At 43.1% G+C, this 19,039-nt stretch overlaps 1 protein-coding gene across 2 annotated transcripts in view; it reads right to left on the reverse strand.

The window, feature by feature from the left end:
• LOC124112911 (branched-chain-amino-acid aminotransferase, cytosolic-like) overlaps positions 1-19,039 on the reverse strand; it is a 61,054-nt gene that overhangs the window by 27,719 nt on the left and 14,296 nt on the right. For both annotated transcript variants that reach the window (XR_007218803.1, XM_046473098.2), the window contains exons 3-4: positions 16,785-16,985; positions 932-1,042 (exon numbers count right to left, since the gene is read on the reverse strand). Coding sequence is in view for 1 of the 2 variants with exons in the window: in XM_046473098.2 (XP_046329054.1) it covers positions 932-1,042; positions 16,785-16,985 (312 nt within the window). In the remaining variant the exon portion in view is untranslated. The remainder of the gene's footprint in view (positions 1-931; positions 1,043-16,784; positions 16,986-19,039) is intronic.

The raw sequence follows: 19,039 nt of genomic DNA on the forward strand, positions 1-19,039 counted from the left end.
TTTTTGAAATCTCAAAATGTTTACTGATTTTGAGAAAACCCCAAAAGAGTGATGAATAGATGAGTGAAAAAATATTAGTTACCCAATAAAAAATGTAATAACCCAATATAAATAGAAACCTTTGAGTAAAATTCAATTGCTAAAAAAGTTATCTGGAGCCCTGAGCTTGTAATAAAACTAAAAGGGATCATAAGGATCACGAAAACATGGAATTTTTATGTACATTTATAACAATTTCTTTGTTTTTCAAACATATAAACAACTTGGCCAATGCACCACAAAAAGTCTTAAGAAGTAAACCACAGCATTCCATATCATAGTCTGTCGAGAGCATGATGAGTGTTCCTACCACTTGCCACAAGTTTTTATATGTTTGTTTGTTGTTTAACACCACATGGCACACCAATATTCTAGATAAATGACGATGGCCTTTAAATAATCGAGTCTGGACCAAACAAACCAGTGATTGACATCAAGAGCATTAATCCAAGATGTCACACATGACACTGTGTCTGACTACCTGGGCCCTGTTCCACAAAGCGATCTTAGTGCTACGTTGATCGTAAGCCTATGATAAAGTATGGGAGTTACGACCAACTTAGCACCAAGATCGCTTTGTGGAACAGGTTCCAGGGCCCACTTGCACAAAACGATCTTAGCGCTAAGACTATTGTAAGCCTATGTTAAAGTATGGGAGTTAGGATCATCTTAGCGCTAAGATCGCTTTGTGCAAGTGGGCCCTGATCCATAAATCACCTCTTACGACAAGTATCTAACTGTGAAACGCCACTGGGGTCAAAACAGGCATTGATGTCAAGAATGCCACCATTCATAAGAGTTGGTTTTCCTTCTCACACATTATTTTTTCCCGAAAAACCTTAAGCAGATTGGGTACAATATGATCCTTGAAGCAGACTTTCTGGTAACTCACCGGCAGAGCTGATCTTTCTGCGGTCCTGTTCATTCTCTTCATGTTTTCCATGGGCCGGAACAAACGGATCTTGTTGTCCACACACCTGTAGGCCTTCATCCCCTCAAACAGCTGCAAACAAAACACAATGGATGTGAACAGGTATGTGATGGTGAGGACAGGTCACTTTTTAATCACAGTAATTATTTTTTTCGAGACACATTTGTTGGTAATATTATCGCAATGTTCCGCCAACACTCGCTTTACCGTTTCAGAGGTGAGGGAAAAACGTAAAAGGTATTGACTGACATCGTGTCATGGTGTAAGCTCAATTCAACCCTCTCTTCAGGTGAGCTAAAAGGTAAAGCAGAATAAAAATACTGTTAAGATATTTTGTAGCAGTTGGACGATACACCGATGCATCGGTGGATGCACATGGGTATGACACATGACTGTTAGTCTCAGACTTGTGAACACCTGGACAGGATATGACATGGCCACATGACTGTTAGTCTCAGACTAGTGAACACCAGGACAGGATATGACATGGCCACATGACTGTTAGTCTCAGACTAGTGAACACTGGGACAGGATATGACATGGCCACATGACTGTTAGTCTCAGACTAGTGAACACTGGGACAGGGTATGACATATGACTGTTAGTCTCAGACTAGTGAACACCAGGACAGGGTATGACATGGACACATGACTGTTAGTCACAGACTAGTGAACACTGGGACAGGGTATGACATGGACACATGACTGTATGTCACAGACTAGTGAACACTGGGACAGGGTATGACATGGACACATGACTGTTAGTCACAGACTAGTGAACACTGGGACAGGGTATGACATGGACACATGACTGTTAGTCTCAGACTAGTGAACACCAGGAAAGGGTATGACATGGCCACATGACTGTTAGTCACAGACTAGTGAACACTGGGACAGGGTATGACATGGCCACATGACTGTTAGTCACAGACTAGTGAACACTGGGACAGGGTATGACATGGACACATGACTGTATGTCACAGACTAGTGAACACTGGGACAGGGTATGACATGGACACATGGCTGTTAGTCACAGACTAGTGAACACTGGGACAGGGTATGACATGGACACATGACTGTTAGTCACAGACTAGTGAACACCGGGACAGGGTATGACATGGACACATGACTGTTAGTCAAGGACTAGTGAACACTGGAACAGGGTATGACATGGCCACGTGACTATGAGGGTATGACATGGACACATGACTGTTAGTCACAGACTAGTGAACACTGGGACAGGGTATGACATGGCCACGTGACTATGAGTCTCAGACTAGTGAACACCAGGAAAGGGTATGACATGGACACATGACTGTTAGTCACAGACTAGTGAACACTGGGACAGGGTATGACATGGCCACGTGACTATGAGTCCCAGACTAGTGAACACCAGGACAGGGTATGACACATGACTGTTAGTCTCAGACTAGTGAACACCATGACAACAAAGCTGTCTTTTCGCCAAAGCTATTTTTCATAAACCACTAGTCAGAACTGAGCTGTGGACCAGTTGAGTATGTTTGTTTGTTGTTCAATGCCGCACTCAGCAATATTCCAGCTATATGATGGTGGTCTTTAAATAATCGAGTCTGGACCAGACAATCCAGTGATTGACATCATGAAAACTGATCCATGCAAGTTGGCGAGCTTGACCACCTGATCCTGTTAGTCGCCTCTTACAAGTTTGGTTAGTTGGGTAGCTTGGTATTACTAATGGTGTCTATCCCTTGCCCTTGAGCTGTAGACTAGCTGGGTATGACTAATGGTGTCAATCCTTCAGCTGTAGACAAGCTGGGTATGACTAATGGTGTCTATCCCTAGCCCTTGAGCTGTAGACTAGCTGGGTATGACTAATGGTGTCTATCCCTTGCCCTTGCACTGTGAACACTGGGACAGGGTATGACATGGACACATGACTGTTAGTCTCAGACTAGTGAACACCAGGAAAGGGTATGACATGGCCACATGACTGTTAGTCACAGACTAGTGAACACTGGGACAGGGTATGACATGGCCACATGACTGTTAGTCACAGACTAGTGAACACTGGGACAGGGTATGACATGGACACATGACTGTATGTCACAGACTAGTGAACACTGGGACAGGGTATGACATGGACACATGACTGTTAGTCACAGACTAGTGAACACTGGGACAGGGTATGACATGGACACATGACTGTTAGTCACAGACTAGTGAACACCGGGACAGGGTATGACATGGACACATGACTGTTAGTCAAGGACTAGTGAACACTGGAACAGGGTATGACATGGCCACGTGACTATGAGTCTCAGACTAGTGAACACCAGGACAGGGTATGACATGGACACATGACTGTTAGTCACAGACTAGTGAACACTGGGACAGGGTATGACATGGCCACGTGACTATGAGTCTCAGACTAGTGAACACCAGGAAAGGGTATGACATGGACACATGACTGTTAGTCACAGACTAGTGAACACCAGGAAAGGGTATGACATGGCCACGTGACTATGAGTCTCAGACTAGTGAACACCAGGACAGGGTATGACATGGACACATGACTGTTAGTCACAGACTAGTGAACACTGGGACAGGGTATGACATGGCCACGTGACTATGAGTCTCAGACTAGTGAACACCAGGAAAGGGTATGACATGGACACATGACTGTTAGTCACAGACTAGTGAACACCAGGAAAGGGTATGACATGGCCACGTGACTATGAGTCTCAGACTAGTGAACACCAGGACAGGGTATGACACATGACTGTTAGTCTCAGACTAGTGAACACCATGACAACAAAGCTGTCTTTTCGCCAAAGCTATTTTTCATAAACCACTAGTCAGAACTGAGCTGTGGACCAGTTGAGTATGTTTGTTTGTTGTTCAATGCCGCACTCAGCAATATTCCAGCTATATGATGGTGGTCTTTAAATAATCGAGTCTGGACCAGACAATCCAGTGATTGACATCATGAAAACTGATCCATGCAAGTTGGCGAGCTTGACCACCTGATCCTGTTAGTCGCCTCTTACAAGTTTGGTTAGTTGGGTAGCTTGGTATTACTAATGGTGTCTATCCCTTGCCCTTGAGCTGTAGACTAGCTGGGTATGACTAATGGTGTCAATCCTTCAGCTGTAGACAAGCTGGGTATGACTAATGGTGTCTATCCCTAGCCCTTGAGCTGTAGACTAGCTGGGTATGACTAATGGTGTCTATCCCTTGCCCTTGCACTGTAGACTAGCTGGGTATGACTAATGGTGTCAATCCCTGCCCTGGAGCTGTTGACTAGTTGTGTATGACTAATGGTGTCTATCCCTAGCCCTGGAGCTGTAGACTAGCTGGGTATGACTAATGGAGTCTATCCCTGCCCTGGAGCTGTTGACTAGTTGTGTATGACTAATGGTGTCAATCCCTGCCCTGGAGCTGTTGACTAGTTGTGTATGACTAATGGTGTCTATCCCTAGCCCTGGAGCTGTATACTAGCTTGGTATGACTAATGGAGTCTATCCCTTGCCCTTCGCTGTAGACTAGCTTGGTATGACCAAGGGTGTCAATCCTTCAGCTGTAGACTAGCTGGGTATGACCAAGGGTGTCAAACCCTGCCCTGGAGCTGTAGACTAGCTGGGTATGACCAAGGGTGTCAATCCCTTCCTGGAGCTGTAGACTAGCTGGGTATGACTAATGGTGTCTATCCCTTGCCCTGGAGCTGTAGACTAGCTGGGTATGACCAAGGGTGTCAATCCCTGCCCTTGAGCTGTAGACTAGTTGTATATGACCAAGGGTGTCAATCCCTGCCCTGGAGCTGTTGACTAGCTTGGTATGACCAAGGGTGTCAATCCTTCAGCTGTTGACTAGCTGGGTATGACCAAGGGTGTCAATCCCTTCCTGGAGCTGTAGACTAGCTGGGTATGACCAAGGGTGTCAATCCCTGCCCTGGAGCTGTAGACTAGTTGTATATGACCAAGGGTGTCAATCCCTGCCTGGAGCTGTTGACTAGCTGGGTATGACCAAGGGTGTCAATCCCTTCCTGGAGCTGTTGACTAGTTGTGTATGACCAAGGGTGTCATTCCCTTCCTGGAGCTGTAGACTAGCTGGGAATGACAAAGGGTGTCAATCCCTTCCTGGAGCTGTTGACTAGCTGGGTATGACCAATGGTGTCAATCCCTGCCCTGGAGCTGTAGACTAGCTGGGTATGACCAAGGGTGTCAATCCTTCAGCTGTAGACTAGCTGGGTATGACCAATGGTGTCAATCCCTGCCCTGGAGCTGTAGACTAGCTGGGTATGACCAAGGGTGTCAATCCCTTCCTGGAGCTGTTGACTAGCTTGGTATGACTAATGGTGTCAATCCCTGCCCTGGAGCTGTAGACTAGCTGGGTATGACCAAGTAGAAACAAAGGGTCAGCTTAGTCTTTTAGTATGCTATTTGTGAGCACAACATAATTGGATCTTGTCTTGTCCTTCAAACAATTTAGTAGTCTTGGGGCAGCACAATTTTGCAGGCTGCTTCTTTCGTAACAGGAGATGTCTGTTTAATGTGGGAGGAAAGCCATGATGCATGTTGTGGATGTTCATGAGTTTTGTGTTGACAGGACAATGATCAGAATCGAGGTGAATCAGGTGGAATCTGGAATTCAAAACTGTACTAGAGCGTTTGACAAAACACTCTTTAACGTTTTGAGGCAATTAACCTCAATGAAATGTATGTAGCACTCTTGTAAATTACATCTATATCTATTACTGACAGCAGTTTACAGACATGGACTGCTGACTCTCGACATAAGAAACACAGGTCTTCTGTCTACATTCTAAACTGCACTTGAAAAATGTTTTCAAAAACAAGAAATCAGGACTTTCATTGGGGTGGAACACAACCATTTTAACTAAACATGATTCAAACTAAACTAATGGAACTAGTTCGTGTAATGTTTTAGTCAACAAGATCGGTAACTTGTTGAAACAGTACCAACCTGTCATGGAACTGATTTGTTGAAGTTGGAAAGTAAACAGGAGTTGTCTCCCTTTCTACATGAACTATTCACCAACCAGAGGACTTTTTCAACAGGTACCATGGCATCAGGTTACAAAGGACTCACAAGTCCACACAATGTTCTAATCTACACTTGAAATTTAAAAGCTCAAATTCATGCTAACCAAATATTTGTACATGAACTGAATTTCACTGCAATGAGCTTGCTACATTTGGCGGCTTGCACCCTTCCAACACACTCGAGTGTAGTGTTGACAGTCAGCACACAGCCTCTCTCCACCCATCTCTCCAGGTGTTATGGGCATTGTGCCATCACACAAACCCTCGCACTGCGTGACCCTGCACAATGCTTCTTCATCCTCATCCAGATCAGACAGAGTCCCCATCGGGATCAAACTTGTCATGATCAGAAAAATGTGCAAATGGGAAGTGATAAAATACCCTACACAGTTATGAGAGCCTGGGGTGCTTGTATTGTAACGCTAGGCCCATCGGGAGACATTATGGTGAGGTGAGGTGAAATTGGGTTTAACATCGCGTCCAAGATCATTGCACTTATATAGCGACGTGCATGTACGTGTGTGTGTTTGTGTGGTTGCTTGTACTAGTCCGGACTGATGCCGATTTATAGTGCTAGCTCACTGAGATACCATTCCACAGTTTAACATGAATACCCCACTCAGACACAGTATACTGACTCCAAGCCGACCAGTCCTTGTTTTAGCCCCTTAAGGCCGAGCGCCAGCAGGGTAACAAGAAGTACCATCTTTTAACATCTTTGGGTATGACACGGCAGGGGATCGAACCCCGGACCTTCCGCTCTCCGGGCGGACGCTCTTCCCCCAGACCACGGTGGCGGTCGGAGACATAATGGGGATCATACTTGAATATTCAACATGACTGATCATAATTGACAAGTTTGAGACCAACTCGAAGGTTGACATTAGGCACAAATTAACCTTTCTCTTACAACTTTATTTCTTCCAATAAAAACATGACGCTGTTAATTCCAGTTCCTATGAAGCCATCTTGATGTACCTTAGCAGCATCCGTATATTCAACCAAGCATCTCAAACTCAATCACGTTTTCGTCTTTGAGTCCAATCTTTAAGTCTCTCCAACATTCTACTCCCACACCAAATTAGTTATCGCAAGATTTGTTAATCTGAAGTCAATGTCCTACCACCTCCCCTCAATGTTGTCCCTACCCCTCAACCTTTTAGCTCTTCTTTCCCTCATCCACAACGCCCCCCACCACCTCCTTTCTCCACCTCCAATTCTACAATCAACTGTTCCTAGCAATCCCCTCAAAGTTTGCCTTTTCCAACCCAACTTTTTAACTCGTTCTTCCCTAATCCACATCGACCCCCCTTCCCCACAATTATCATCCCCTCCCCTCAATGTTGCCCTTTCCCTCCCCTCCTCCCACACCGACCGCCCGAACCTCCCATGTCCCCATTTCACTTTTACTACATAGACCCCACAACACCCATCTGGCATCTGCAACAGTCTAACTACCATCAACATAAAGGACGAGTATTTCGGCTTGGGTGTTGCCGCCATCAGGGGAGCAGTAAGCGAAACATGTTTTGTTTAGCGTGGAGGGGTAATGTGGCGTTCACCCGCAGTAACTGTAGATACAGGCCTGTGTACTCAGCAATGCCCATCCGACCACGAATCTTCTGTTAGCTGCGCTTTGTCAATACACAGTTATGACATGTGACAAAGGCTGTGAGGTGCGGACGTCACAATGCTGTCACAGGGTCTACATTGTCGGCAAGCAACAGCAACAACAGCAAGTTCTGAAGGCACTTCCTCTACATTATCTGCCCTTGTTACACACGGTACCAGGCACCCATTGTGGTACCCGACGCTACAGCGCCAAATACGGATGCATATTCTTTTGACAAGATACACCGAAGCTTTTGTCGGAGCAGAAAAGGCCGAACAACAGAGATAGCCAAATACACACAAATTACTTTGAACACAACCTGTTCTTCAGCTAATGTTCCAGCCCAGGACTTCTCACAATTAAATTTGAAAATTCAAATATGCTTGGTACTTATGCATGTGGTGCCGCCCATATTATGTATTCAAACTGTAACACACAAGTTAAACTTGTATAGAAAATGTAATAACAGTTCAAGTACATTATTTACAAAGCAGGGAATGTAGGACATCCTTGATATGAACAATGAACACCCACTTTCTCACTTACCAACACAAGAGCCGAGGTTTTACAAAAACCCAAAGCTACTGTGAGCAAACTTCCCACTAATAGTGACAGTACAGGCGTTCCTATTCATCCCGTGTTTGCATTATCTCCCAATACTGCTAGCAAACAGACCAAACAAATTAGACACTTGTTCAACCTCATTGTGAAATCTATGGATTTAATATTTGTTTCCAGATCAATTGACACAACAAATAACAACATGGTGTCACCAAGTGTATCCTCCTCACCACTAGTCCTGCCAACCATTCAAATATGTCACAATACATTGGAAGGAAAAAACTGTTCACAAAATATATATCATAGGACTTACAAGCTTAATAATAAGTTTCCTTGTTCCTCTGTGAAAATACAAGGTTAGATTTCAGATATAGTCATCAGGAAAACAGCATCCCCTATTCAACTGTTTTCTCCAGGACCCACTTGCACAAAGCGACCTTAGCGCTAAGACTATTGTAAGCCTATGTTAAAGTATTGGAGTTAAGATCATCTTAGCGATAAGATCGCTTTGTGCAGGTAGGCCCAGGAGCCTGGGGTTTACCCTCCTCTGTATCAGGGGGAACACACAAGTGTTTTTTGCTTCCTCTAATGATGACATATTCATCGGTAAAGGGCCCCCCCCCCCCCCCCATGTTACAATGATAAGTTCCAACATTGTTACCATAAGTTCCAAAATTGTTACCATAAGTTCCAATGTTGTTACCATGATAAGTTCCAACATTGTTACCATAAGTTCCAACATTGTTACCATAAGTTCCAATGTTGTTACCATGATAAGTTCCAACATTGTTACCATAAGTTCCAATGTTGTTACCATAATAAGTTCCAACATTGTTACCATAAGTTCCAACATTGTTACCATAAGTTCCAATGTTGTTACCATGATAAGTTCCAACATTGTTACCATAAGTTCCAATGTTGTTACCATGATAAGTTCCAACATTGTTACCATAAGTTCCAACGTTGTTACCATGTTGTTACCATGATAAGTTCCAACATTGTTACCATAAGTTCCAACATTGTTACCATAAGTTCCAATGTTGTTACCATAAGTTCCAATGTTGTTACCATGTTGTTACCATTATAAGTTCCAATGTTGTTACCATGATAAGTTCCAATGTTGTTACCATGTTGTTACCATGATAAGTTCCAATGTTGTTACCATGATAACTGACGAATGTTACCATGATAACTGTTGTTAAAGTTGAAAGTGTTGGTCTGATGATACCATCACTGATATGTTGAAATGTGGGTAGTTTTATCATGGCAACATAACTGCATGGTCCTAGTGATGAACCTAGGTAATCACAGGACATGAAGTCCCATTTCAGGGCAACTGGAAAGTATACCACCATTCTCCAGAATAAGCCGCTTGCACGTTATCCATGCACACCATCATGATGTCCCTTACCATATGGAAGGTTTATTACCCAACTCACTCACTCATCCACTCACACACTCAAGATCTATACCGCTCAGCACTTGCTAAGAACCCAAACTATGGTGTCCAAGAAACAACTAGAAGTTGCAGCGCTACCATAATGATGTGTTGTTAATGTCACTATCAACTGTTCAAGGACCAGTTCAAAAGTTCCCTGAGTTTTGAGACAAACCCCCCTATCCCCCCTACCCCCCCAAAAAAATTAATTTCGATATTGAGGTCCCAACTTCCAGTTGCCCGTTGCTGTCAACAATCAGGATTAATTAACTGTTAAGTGTTGGCTTCCAGTTGCCTGTTGCTGTCAACAATCAGCACTAATTAACTGTTAAGTGTTGGCTTCCAGTTGCTCGTTGCTGTCAACAATCAGCACTAATTACCTGTTAAGTCCTGGCTTCCAGTTGCCTGTTGCTGTCAACAATCAGCACTAATTAACTGTTAAGAGTTGGCTTCCAGTTGCCTGTTGCTGTCAACAATCAGCACTAATTAACTGTTAAGTCCTGGCTTCCAGTTGCCTGTTGCTGTCAACAATCAGCACTAATTAACTGTTAAGTGTTGGCTTCCAGTTGCCTGTTGCTGTCAACAATCAGCACTAATTAACTGTTAAGTGTTGGCTTCCAGTTGCTTGTTGCTGTCAACAATCAGCACTAATTAACTGTTAAGTCCTGGCTTCCAGTTGCCTGTTGCTGTCAACAATCAGCACTAATTAACAGTTAAGTGTTGGCTTCCAGTTGCCTGTTGCTGTCAACAATCAGCACTAATTAACTGTTAAGTGTTGGCTTCCAGTTGCCTGTTGCTGTCAACAATCAGCACTAATTAACAGTTAAGTGTTGGCTTCCAGTTGCCTGTTGCTGTCAACAATCAGCACTAATTAACAGTTAAGTGTTGGCTTCCAGTTGCCTGTTGCTGTCAACAATCAGCACTAATTAACAGTTAAGTGTTGGCTTCCAGTTGCCCGTTGCTGACAACAATCAGCACTAATTAACTGTTAAGTGTTGGCTTCCAGTTGCCCGTTGCTATTAACTATCAGGACTAATTAACTGCTAAGTATTGGCTTCCATTTGTCCATTGCAAATCACCTGTCAGAGCTTATTAACTGTTGACTTCCCTTGTTACGTTTCCACCTTTGTTATCTTATTACTTTTGTTGTTCTTACAGGTACATATATACGTTCTCTGCTTCATAGAATTTATTCACCTGATAAAGGAGTCAGTATATACTCCGAACGTTGTGTTCCTCATACTAAGGAGGGGCAGTCGGGTAGCCTAGTGGTTAAAGCGTTCGCTTCTTTCGCCCAAGTCCCGGGTTTGATTCCCGACATGGGTACAATGTGTGAAACCCATTTTCTGGTGTCCTCCACCATGATATTGCTGAAATATTGCTTATAGCGGCGTAAAACCATACTCACTCATACTAAGGAAGTTGACATCGACAAATTCTCTTCCTTAAAAGTTGAGTAATATACATTGACTGTCACTAACTTGAAGTACATTTCTCAGAAATTACAAATACCGGCAACAAAAAATGCCTCCAGGTAGGCTACACCCAGTGTGTACAGTCCATATGTTCACTGCAGGGTATCCTAGATGGAATACCCACAAACCAGCAGCTCCATGCACCCTGTGGACGCTACCCCATCCAACAACTCTCCGAACCACTGATTCTCTGTGCGGTGACCATGACCCTGTGATCAGCCAAGCAGTGCCATAACTCGGGCACCGGCACCACCTCTCCTCTGCTCCACTGCCCACAAAACCAGACCCCAAACAGAACAAGGATGTCTATTGTTGCGTTTAGCTTTGTCATCTTCTTGTTAACTTTTCTTGCAAGGGTGTGAGTGGATGAAGGTAGACACACATTATGTCCGGAACAATGCCGTCGTGGTCTTTTGTCCACCCACACAAAGCCCCACATACCTGGTATCGGGCTGCCCAGCCGCCTGTGTAATACATCATATCAAAGCTAGTAGGATATAATCTTCATATTGTGCCGCCAGTGTGTTCCATGGATACAACAATGCAGCATCTCCTTACAGCATGGCCTATTGTAGTCTTCTACCTTCTTCTCATGATACACTTCAATCGGACCTTTTGATGTACAGCGCAGGCACTCTATATCAGGAGACATCTTGTTGATTTGATTTTAAGATTTGGGGCAGTTTTGAGTTCGCTATAAATCCACAGTAGTCAGAAATGAGACTAGTTATTCTTTTTACAGGTGCAAACGAAGAAGCTGGGTTTGTCACCGCTTTCAACAGTACTGAGATGGCAATGTGACTTAAGCTTGGGTTGTATACTTCCCAGGGAGCAGAGAATGAAAATGGAGTGTATTGGATAATAATGTAGTTCATAGAGCATACTTTAGGCTGTGGATTTGGCACATAATGAATATTATTATTATTACTAATATTATTATTATTTCAGATTACATATTAACACAAAACGTTTGCGAAACATACAAGGACCCTGACAGACCAAGGAGCATAATCGGACAAATTTTGGCCAGAAGTCATGTTTTACAATTTGGGTCTCATGGTTCGCTGGTGAGGGACTAAAGTTATTCCCAAATCATGAAACTCAAGCATGTGAATTTCATTGTGTAATTGTCTGCAAAGTTAAGGAGGATGCTGGGTTAAAAAGAAAACATTAAAAATAACCATAAATTGGTGCTTAATTACAAATGAAACTTTCACTGCAATGCACCACATTTCAAAGCTATATTGTATACTGACATATTGACAATAGTTTTATTGTTGCTGAGCAGATAGCAGTGTCCACAGCCATGAAATTGTGATGCGCAATATACATGAAATATGATACTTAATCCCATAAAGGAAAGGCATATATTTAGTTTACAAAAGAATAGAAGGTGCCGTCATGCTACTTTTGAATCTACAATGACAACACATCTGACAGCGGTGTGACGATGCATACATGTTGTTATGTGGCATGTATATCAAATACTAAGAACGCATTACACGGATGTTTTCGTAGAAGATGGGCTGCGAAATTGTCAAAACCTTACCATTGTTTCAACATCTGGATCTTATCGGTTATGTATATGATTTTCCATACGTTTTTCAGTAACATTAGTTGGGAAATTATTAATCACAGAAACATTTGTAAATATATTTCTTCCATTTTATGATTGTTTTATTGAACAAAGGCCGGGAATAGAATTAAAGTACAGTTTGCAAAAGAGTATTTTTGAACGCTTAAACATTTTATCAGGATCGCCATCAATAAGGTGACTTGAAAGAGTGAGTGAGTGAATTTGAACTTTGAACTTTGAACAGAATTCCAGTTATATCGTGGCGTGTCAGCTTAATGTGGGAGGAAAGCCCAAAGTAATGCAGGTCTCAGATGTTTACCACTTCGGTGACAACCAACGAGCACGGGTATGGTGCTGACGAACCCAGAAATATAACCGGACCAAACAGGATTCGAACCCATAAGCATAGGTTCCTGGTGTTCCCAAGGGATGCAACTCTGCAAATTGTGATACCTTAGACGACTGGGCCAGCCATGCCCCAGTGACATGAAATAAATCAAGTGACAAAAAGAGGGTGCTTGGCGTGGTTCTGTGAATGGCACATGAAGAGTTACTTCCCTTCCCCTAATAATCTCCCAACTCCTTCCCAGCGTGTGCCAGAATGGAAGCAGCCATTACAAGAATATTGAAACTTGCCCTCTGTCCACAAAAGTAGTCACGTTCATATTTCTGTTTATGTCATTGGGAATGCCATCATAGTGAATTTTGAAAAGGTTTATGACTGACCATATTTCCCAGATGAGCTTACCTTTTCGTCTGTTTAATTGGATTGGTTCGAGATTGCAGACAAATTGAAATTCAGCCAACTTCTCCCCTACATTCTTACTATACCAATTACATGATAGTTATAAACAGTGATGTGAGCAGGTTTTCCCGAAAAAAGAGGAAAAGTCTAGGGGGGTGTTTTTAAAACATTTGATTGCATTTTAAGCAATTTCGTGCAGTTTGGACAACATTCACACCAAGAAATGTAATAAGTCAATGGCAAAAGTCAATAAGTCAAATAAACAAGATGGCAGATGCAGTAAAATTTCAAAGTTAAATCAGTACTTTTAAAAAATCGGGCATAGCTTACGCACACCTGGCTACCCGCCAGGTCTGGGAGCAATACTGCCATAAACTTCAACCCCCATCCCCCAGACACAAGGACAACTGTCACAAGCGTGCAATGTCTGACCCTTTCCCCATGTTGAAGCATATTGAAAAAAACTTACCTTGTACTTACCTTTTGATGGAAAAAACAAAACTCCATTGCAAACATAAGACATTAATACAACATATATCCCCATGACATGGGGTTTTGGACGCTGAAGAAACATTCATAGTTTTTTCTCTTATCACATAAACAACTGTAAAACATCTCATTCACTTACAGGCTAAAAGACAACTTTATCTTAAAAACAAGCCATCAGCTGAGTATTTACAATTTCTGTGTGACGCCACACCCCACGTTAGAGTGCAAGTATTCGTGACAGAAAACATATGATGTCCGAAAACCTATGCTTGTGAAAGCCCTGATCGAAAACAGGAAAACCCGTGCCAAATGTCCGGTTTTCGATCATATTTTTTTTAATTTTTTAATTAAATTTTTACGAGGAAGATGATTTTTTCTGAGGACTACTGTTTTAAAAAACGCGATTTTCCGCGTTTCCGCGGAGATTTCACATCCCTGTATAAAGAAACAGAAATTCAAATTGACAAAGAAACTAATTTAGTAAGGGTGAGAGTATTCAGTGTCATGTCAGTCATCACTTGTTTGTAAACACAACAGTCAGTCGTTGTAGCCACCTTTTTGTTTGTTTGTTTGTTTATTGTTTAACGCCACACTCAGCAATATTCCAGCTATATGACAGCGGTCTGTAAATAATTGAGTCTGGAGCAGACAATCCAGTGGTTGATGTCATGAGCATCAATCCAAGCAATTGGGATAGTTGTAGGCACCTATCACAGTGGGGAGCTTTCACTGGTGGCAGCAGTAGAGAGCTTCGCTAACGGGATACGGCTGTGAGGAGGTTGATTGATCTTCCAAGATCATGTTTTAATATTACTGTCATTTTTGTCAACAGTGTGAAGAGGGGAACAAACTGTGGCATGGTATCTCAGTGGGCTAGCACCATAAAAATCGGCATTGCTCCGGACTAGTACAAGCAGCCATACAGACGCATGTTGCTATATAAGTGCAATAATTTTGGACGTGATGATAAACCCCATTTCACCTCACCTCGTTCTTGACCCATGCTTGCCGTAAAAGGCGACTATGCTTGTCGTAAGAGGTGACTAACGGGATCGGGTGGTCAGGCCCGCTAATTTGATTGATGAATGTCATGGTATCCCAATCGCGTGGATTGATGCTCATGATATCAATCACTGGATTGTCTGGTCCAGATTCGATTATTTACAGATCGCCATCATATAGCTGGAATATTGCTGAATGTGGCGTTTAACAACAAACAAACAAATTTTGACCCAGTATTTCTCATTCTTGACTCGGCTTTCGTAGGTTATGGCTAAGTTGACCCATAAGTATTCAGCAAGCTCAGTGTACTATTAAATATACAATTCTTATAATTATTTTGGCAATATTCCAACAATATCACGACAGTACACCAGAAACCAGCTGCAAACATTGTCCCGGTCAAACCCAGGCCTTACCACAAAGCTTCCACACAGCCAAATTATGAATAGAACATCACTTCGTATCATAGGCATGCATGATTATCTTGCCTCACCTACAAATAAATACATGTACAAAGCAGAATATCAAGTGAGAAGCACAGTGTTACTACTTGCACCATTTCGTTCTAAGGTTAACGAGGCAGTAACTGTGAGGCCGTGTTATTGGAGGAACTCATGGTAACAGGTGTGGCAATGACATAAATATATCAGCATCACTCACAAAAGATTGGGTGACAGGAGCAATAAACTGCTGAAGTGATGGTTTGTGATTTATGGAAAGCAGGATGAGACATTCTGCTCTCATCAGCACCAGCTTGGGATCTCCACCAGACAGAGGAGCCCAGCCCAGGTCCAGTTGTACCAGTTGAACCAGGTGTACCAGGTGTACTGGACCATGGACAGGACCGTGGACAGGACCCTGGACTGGACCGTGTACTGGACCCTGTACTGGACTGTGTACTGGACCGTGGACTGGACCGTGGACTGGACCTATAATGGACTGTGGACTGGACCGTGGACTGGACCGTGGACTGGACCGTGGACTGGACCGTGGACAGGACCATGTACTTAACCATGGTCTGGACCATGTACTGGACCTATAATGGACTGTGTACTGGACCATGTACTGGACCTATAATGGACCGTGTACTGGACCGTGTACTGGACCTATAATGGACCGTGTACTGGACCATGTACTTGACCATGTACTGGACCTATAATGGACCATGGACTGGACCATAGGCTGAACCATGGACAGGACCATGGACTGGACCGTAAACTGGACTGTGCCTAGCATACAGATTAATTGGCTTCCCAACAATTGTCTTGTCATCTCTTCTCCTTGTACCATTAGATATGTTACATATATTTACTTCAGGATAATCACTTCATCATTGTACATAGACGATCAAAATGGAACAAACGTGAAAATTGTCACATGAAATCAGGCACAAGAACACAACATGGTCAAGGTATGATCACGCAATCACCAAAATCCCCGACCCTGACCACCAAATCTTAAGTGTGCTTCTCACGACAAACATAGGTCCAACTTGTTGCCTCGGACATAATGGAAAATCCCCAAAATGTCAAAATATGAATTGAAAAATGCATCAGTTCATCACCTGTATGAGTGTAAAGTTTGAGTTCTACTCCAGATAAGAACTTGACTGGACAGTGCGTGAGTGAGTTGAAAAAGTTCAAAAGCAGTGCCTCGTCCAAACAAAATTTAGTGACAAGAGTATTTTACATTCAAAGAAAGTGTCATCAAAAACAATTCAGATACACTTTCTGCTAACCTCAATCTGCTCCATGGCCTTAATATGGAAGCATCAACCATAATATTGACAGCATATCCAAAAGGAAGGGTATCAGTTTTGGAAATCGAATTCCAAAACAAGAACTTCATCATTGCCATTGAACATTGACTCACCTCTGTGGCATAGTGAAGAACCTTGGCGGCAGGGTGCATCTTGAAGTCGTGGACAGGAACAATCTCTGGTGCCTTCCATCCCCCATCCTTGCTCCACGCCACCTCCAGCATGTGGTCGGAGAAGTGGTGTCCGAACACCAGCTTGTCATTTGGGGGTTTGGGCTGTGGGTCATCCGTTAGGCTAACCTTCAGGTCATTGTACTGAAACAAGGAAGCAGTGCAGGACATTAGCGGGAGACCCGTAGCAGTGAGTGAGTGAGTGACATGCGTTTACACCCCTTTCAACAGTATTCTAGTTACATTACAGCTTGTCAGCTAGATGTGTCAGCTTGTCACGTCCAAGATTATTGCACTTATATAGCGACGTGCATGCACGTGTGGGTGTGTTGTTGCTTGTACTAGTCCGGACAAATGCCGATTTATAGTGCTAGCTCACTGAGATACCATGCCTCAGTTTAACATGAATACCTTACTCAGACACAGTATACTGACTCCGAGCCGACCAGTCCTTGTTTTAGCCCCTTTATGCTGAGCGCCAGACAGGGTAACAACAAGTACCATCTTTTAACGTCTTTTTGTATGACGCGGCCGGGGATCGAAACCCGGACCTTCCACTCTCCAGGCGGATGCTCTACCACAAGACCACGGGCTAGATGTGAGAGGAAAGCCTGAAGTGATGCATATCTCAGCCAGTTACAACTTCGGTGAAACGAGCCTACGTTGCTGAAAAACCTGAAATACATTATCAAGGTGAACCGGGATTCGAACCCACCATCACAGGTTTCTAGTGTGCCCAAGGGACACAACTCTGCACAGAAAACTGCGGACTCGTGCCCCAGAGTCAGTGTTCGTCAATCTATGACAGATTATAATGAGCAGGACCATTGCGGTCTGTGCCAGAAACATATGAATCTGCTTGCCCAAACTATGCTATGAGTATTGATGACTTCGATATTATCAGACTGTTACTAGCTGAGTTCACTAGAGCAAACAAAATTTTACTCAACTTGGTCTTTCATTGGTTGGTTGTTTTTTGTTTAACGCCGCACCCAGCAATATTCTAGCTATATGACGTAGTCTGTAAATAATCAAGTCTGTACCAGACAATTCAGTGATTGATATCATGAGCATCAATCCAAGCAATTGGGATGACATGCATCAACCAAGTCAGCAAACCTGACCACACCATCCTGTTAGTCGCCTCTTACCACAAGCATAGTCGCCATTTATAAAAAGGAAGGCTTGCTGAAGACCTATTTTAATCCGGATGTTCAAGGGTGTTTTCCCAAATGAAAATCCTACCATGTAGCTCAAGTAACACAAACAGAACATTAGAAGTTGTCCACTGGTCCCGAGGGAACATGGGTTGATGTGCCGTCTATGTTAGTTCCTGTTCCCCGAGCTAATCTGCTATGAAGGGAACATAAACAACATAGAGGGCACATTATCAATTGTAGCAGGATCACGAGGGGTACTTGGGCTTTTATGCGTCTCGCGTTAAGTCTGATACCACCAGCCTGAGCCATGTACTCCTCGTGATCCTGCTACAACGAATTTATCTTACCAACATGTTTTAATGTGAAATTGTAAAAGAATTAACATAAATTCAAAATTGATAGAAAACAGTTGTTCGATTAGGCTTAGGTTAACCTGACCTATGTCACGTGACTTCCACTGACTCGGAAGAATCAGCAGCTTTTTGCTTGGAAGCAGGGTATAAGGGATTTTTTTTCTGCCTCTCAGAAATCCATGTACAGCCTGTATTGCTTATGGCGGGGTATAAGAGATTTATTTCCCTGCTGACAAATTTACTTTATTACTTGCCCGTGAAGAGATCACCCGTTTAAAAAACATACACCTGTATTACACATTACTCTCGGAACAAGTTTCGCGAACAAATATTGAAAGCTCTCAATACCCCTTGGCTTATTCAACGACATTGCATGTGGAGATGATAGATCACTGAGAGGAGCTTATGATCCCAGCAACCTTGTTGCTAGGCTGACGTCACATGAAAATATTTCGCCAATGGATCTTTCAACAAAATTCCACAAATTACGTCATCAGGTATTGTGACGTGATGTAAACTTTGAGGAGCAAGGCGCCATTCCACAGGGCGATCTTAGCACAACGACAGTCGTAAGTCTATGTTAAAGTATGTGAGTTACGATAACCTTAGCTACAATAATTTTGTTGAACGGACACCTGAATTCTAAAGGTGGACTGTGCGTGAACAGTTGTGGTATCTGACTCGC

This window comes from Haliotis rufescens, unplaced genomic scaffold (genome assembly GCF_023055435.1).
Source record: "Haliotis rufescens isolate VD_foot unplaced genomic scaffold, xgHalRufe1.0.p SCAF_6, whole genome shotgun sequence".
In the NCBI taxonomy this organism is placed as follows: domain Eukaryota; kingdom Metazoa; phylum Mollusca; class Gastropoda; order Lepetellida; family Haliotidae; genus Haliotis; species Haliotis rufescens.